This window comes from Genypterus blacodes, unplaced genomic scaffold, assembly GCF_046128005.1.
Source record: "Genypterus blacodes isolate CSIRO-AG114 ecotype Tasmania unplaced genomic scaffold, CSIRO-AGI_Gbla_v1 ptg000319l_1, whole genome shotgun sequence".
Lineage (NCBI taxonomy): Eukaryota > Metazoa > Chordata > Actinopteri > Ophidiiformes > Ophidiidae > Genypterus > Genypterus blacodes.
Window position 1 is genome coordinate 2,501 of NW_027467106.1, and position 5,000 is coordinate 7,500.

Below are 5,000 nucleotides of genomic sequence, written 5' to 3' on the forward strand. Positions count from 1 at the left end.
ACAGTTTTAAGGTCAAAGCCATGGATGTTTACATTTTCAGCTGTACTGTAAGCAGAGACGGGATGAGGCCCGGGAAGCTCCACCCACTACAGCTCAGCCATTATTGGTTATTCTGATCTCTTAAACTAACAAACCGGTCATTCAGGTGACTATGGGGAGGATTGTGAGGTCAATAGGTCATGTTGCTGTTGTTTTACCTGTATGACTGTGCCGTATTTAACGATGTCGCCATGAACCTTCTTGTTTTCTGTCTCGTTCTGCTTCTGCTCCAAGTTGGATGCATGCTGCAGGAAACACACACACACACACACACACACACACACACACACACACACACACACAATGGACCTTAAACGTTGAAGATGTGAAAGAGGACGTTCATGTTCTCAGCTGATGGACGTCTCATCCTTCATCACACTGTTACCTGCTACAGGGGGAACATGACCTTTGACCCTGGTTATTTCCTACTGTGAAGTCAGTGACGATGATGACTATCACAGTGTGTGTGTGTGTGTGTGTGTGTGTGTGTGTGTGTGTGTGTGTGCCCATGTTACCTGGAGCTTCTGTAGCAGCACCACGTCACCGATCTTGTCCTTCTCATGTTTGGCCTGTTTGGCTTTCCAGAACTGTTTCTGAGCCGAGTAGCGGCTCATGGGACAAACCTTAAACAGGCAGTCTGACACACAACACAGCAGAGACGTTAGAATGTTCTCATGAAGTCCAGACGTTGGTCAGAGAGATTAGTTCCAGGGTTATGAAGGTCAGAGAACAAAGAAGCTGAAGGCTAAAATGGGCTGTTTGGGTTTGAAAATGTCAAACTGGTCAAGCATCAGACAGGAGAACTGTGTGTGTGTGTGTGTGTGTGTGTGTGTGTGTGTGATTGTGTGTGTATGTGTGTGTGTGTATGTGTGTGTGTGTGTGTGTGTGTGTGTGTGTGTGTGCCCGTGCGAAAAACAAATATAATTGGTGTATTCCCTCAACAATACTCTGTAAATCTAAATACATATGGAAACACACACACACACACACACACATACGCACACACACGCACACACACGCACATACACACACACACAGCACGTGGTACCTCTGAACTTCTTGGGAGGATTCTCTAAATCTCCAGCTGCTGGTTCCACCACACAACGATCATCAACCAACCTGGAAACACAAAGATAATCAATGAAACTCACCAACTATCAACAATCAATCATATTCAAATGTAGATTATGCATAGATCTCTTCTGCTCATTAATGACGCTATTAAAAAGTGTGTGTGTGTGTGTGTGTGCGTGCGTGCGTGCGTGCGTGCGTGCGTGCGTGCGTGCGGTCATTAGTGTCTGCCTGAGCCGTCAGTGTTTAGGAAACAGAAGAGACAGAGGCCTCTGAGACACACACACACACACACACACACACACACACACACACATATAATAATCTGTCTGTCTGGACAGTCGGACTTTCTTCATTCATTCACTTATCTACTAAACTCAACCTCTCACACTGCCGTATGTGTGTGTGTGTGTGCGTGTGTGTGTGTGTGTGTGTGTGTGTGTGTGTGTGTGTGTGTGTGTGTGTGTGTGTGTGTGTGTGTGTGTGTGTGTGAAGCTAAAGAATTCTGCCCCCTTCACCTTGATGATGAAAGTCTTTTAAAGTTTTGGAATTTTGAAGTCCCATCACACTCACACACACACATTTTCTCTCCTTCTCTCTCTCTCACTTTTCCTGCAGTCTTTCTTCCTCAGTAGTCTGACTCACAATGCAGACGCCCAGTGAGCCGTGTTGCTACGACAACAGCCAATCAGCACTTTTGTCTGCGTGTCAGGTGTGTGTGATTCTTTCAACTGCTTTCGGGCACTGCTGATTGCTCTATTCTAGAGCAACATACACAGACACGCACGCACGCACGCACGCACGCACACACGCACGCACACACACACACTAGACTCAAATACTGTTTCTCCCCCAGGCCATCAGGCTCCTCAACCAGTGACTTTGCACTCTGCTATCTTTGGCCCTCGTGCCTCTTTAGTTTTATTTATAGGAACAGTCTGTTCATATACATTTTTAGTCTTTATATATATATACACATATATATATACATATATATATATATATGTGTATATATTTTATTTTATGCAGCTGTTAGTCTGGTCTGCTTTCTGCTTCCATTTTAATAAAAACAACCTGTTGCACTAAATTCAATTCAATTTTGCACTAAATTTCAATTTTTTCAATTGTTGTACTTTATTCAACGTCAATTTTCATTTCTCTACATGCTGCTGCTGACGTCTCCTCACAAAGAACTTCAATGTACAGGATTAACCTTTTCTGTGCAAATGACAATAAACTTGAAACTTGAAACTTGAAACCCATGCACTCACACACAGACACACACAGACACACACACACACACACCCATGCACACACACACACACGCACACACACACAGGCTTGTCAGGTATGCAGAGTTGACACAGTGACTCATGAGTGTTTCTGTTTCTGTATTAAAGTCTGATACATTTCTAATTAAGCAGCAGAACATGTGACCTTGTCTCCAACAAGCACTGCACTCCACTGGAATAGTTTGTGTACTTCACTGCATTAGTGTGTGTACTTCACTGGATTAGTGTGTGTACTTCACTGCATTAAAATGACTTCAGCGTGGTTACCGTGGTGATGTGGTCTGATGAGGGCACAGTGTGTTTTGTTTGTGGCGTGCGTCTTGTCTCGGCACATTTGAATATGGAAAGACACATTTGAATGTGTGCAGGTGTCCACCGCCTCAGACACACACACCCTTCATATGACTCCTCACACACACCAATCACAGCTGATGCACTTCAGCACTTCAGTCAGTTGATGCAGACACAAACTCCAAGAGTGGGCGGGGCCTTTCTGTTGAGTGTGTTTGTGCAGATCCTGTTTGTTGAGTTAGAAAAACAGCAACTGACAGGATTTGATTATAAGGAAACGAGCAGGTTCATCCACTCACAACACACACACACACACACACACACACACAGTCTTCGTCCCTGCTAGCATAACTGCTCTGCCAGAAGACATGTCTTCCTATTTGTGTTTGGTAGCTCCGCCCCCTGACTTGTCTGACCAATGAACAGACAGAGTGCTTTGACAGAGTGAAACCAGAGAGAGTGACGAGTGACTGATGATTGATCAACCAGGTCAACAATCAATGAAGTAAACTGCTTCAAGTTTGAGCATGATTGATTATTTAACTTTAACAGATTGATGTAAGGATTATTTGAGTTTAGACCCTAACCCTAACCTAATAATAATAATACTCTTATAGATCAATCATCTCTGGATGAGTTTGAATCCAGAGGTCATGACTGTTCTGTTAGGATCATCAGAGTGTTTCTGGTGCAGTTAGGAGGTTGAAGACTTTGTGGCTCATTACCGCCCCCACCTGGCTGGAGTGTGGGCTCATGTTGCATCATCAAGGAGCGTATGTCACTGTTCTGACTTGGATACAAATTGGCCTTAAGACTGAAGTACTGACCTGAGGACTTCCTGTCATACATACATGACAGACAGGTTTAACAGATTCTTCCTTATTGCATGATGACGATCGTTTGACAATCAGATCTGATCTGAGTTTGTTCCTCTGAATAAACTGTCATGTCCTCCATTTATTGCCTTATTGGCAGCAAGGATCAGTCATTAAACACTGACGGCTACATTCAGCCTATCAGGGATCAGATCCATTCAAACAGCAGAGAGGCACAGGAAACACACCCACACACACACACACACACACACACAAAAACACATACACACTGGAAATCTCTCTTGGACACACTTGGCACCACTTCCCTTTCCTGTCAGACAGTCAGTATCACTCTGTTTGTGTGTGTGTGTATGTGTGTGTGTGTGTGTGTGTGTGTGTGTGTCTACCTGACCCGACATGTTAGCGTGTCATGTGGTCATGCAGGTCGCTGCCTGTTTAGCTCCGCCTGAACCTGAAACCTGAAACCTGAACCCCCCACCCCCTACAGGCTGCAATGCTAATGACACACACACACACACACACACACACACAATGGTCACTGTTGGACAGAACCGTCACCATAACCACTGTCATGTCTAAGCTGACGGTGGTGCAGGAGAACAGGAGAGAAAATCACCAGGTTCTTCCTCAGGGGAAAATGATTGTGAGCAAATTTCACACCAGTGTCCCACGATGATGTTTGACCATCACACAGGACGTGTGTGTGTGTGTTTGACCATCACAGCTTCTGTTTCTGAATATTTGCACCAAAAATAAATTCACTCTGAACCTGAAAATTTGCACAAACTCTAAAAGGTGGAACTGAGATGGGGACCAACATCTGCAGCTAGCATCCCTGCAGACCATGCTAACATGTGTTGGCTCTCACTTACAGCTGCGTTAACATGACCTGAGTCCAGATAACACAAGAGCATAACGTAACAACAGCATAACGTAACAACAGCATAACGTAACAACAGCGTAAGGTAACAACAGCGTAACCTAACAACAGCTTAACCTAACAACAACAGCGTAACGTGACAAGAGCGTAACAACAACGTAACGCAACAACAACAACGTAACAACAACGCAATGTAATAACAACGTAACAACAACGTAACAACAACGTAACAACAACGTAACGTAACAATAACCTAACTTAACAATAACCTAACGTAACAACAGCATAGCACCTTCTGTACGCATCAAATCAGTGACTTACTACTAGAACAAATTATGCTGCTATAGGCCTAGACTGCTGGAGGACGTCCCATGATGCACTGGGCTCCTCTCTCCTCCTCCCATGATGCACTGGGCTCCTCTCCCCTCTCTATCTGGTCTCACAGGTTCTGTGCTGCTGTTTGTAAATCATTAATATCATTACTACTTCATATCATTAGACATATTGACATTATTACCATTGTTATTGCTCTCTCTCTCTCTCTCTCTCTTGTCCTTTCTTAAGTGTCTCTGTACTCAGTTGGCACGTTGA

General features: G+C 44.2%; 1 protein-coding gene across 1 annotated transcript in view; it reads right to left on the reverse strand.

Annotated features, from left to right (window-relative positions):
* LOC142988332 (inositol 1,4,5-trisphosphate-gated calcium channel ITPR3-like) overlaps window positions 1-5,000 on the reverse strand; it is a gene marked incomplete at its 3' end in the record, with an annotated part of 8,382 nt that overhangs the window by 2,375 nt on the left and 1,007 nt on the right. Inside the window, exons 2-4 of the mRNA XM_076137462.1 lie at window positions 1,088-1,158; window positions 555-676; window positions 198-284 (exon numbers count right to left, since the gene is read on the reverse strand). Of these exons, the coding sequence (XP_075993577.1) occupies window positions 198-284; window positions 555-676; window positions 1,088-1,158 (280 nt within the window). The remainder of the gene's footprint in view (window positions 1-197; window positions 285-554; window positions 677-1,087; window positions 1,159-5,000) is intronic.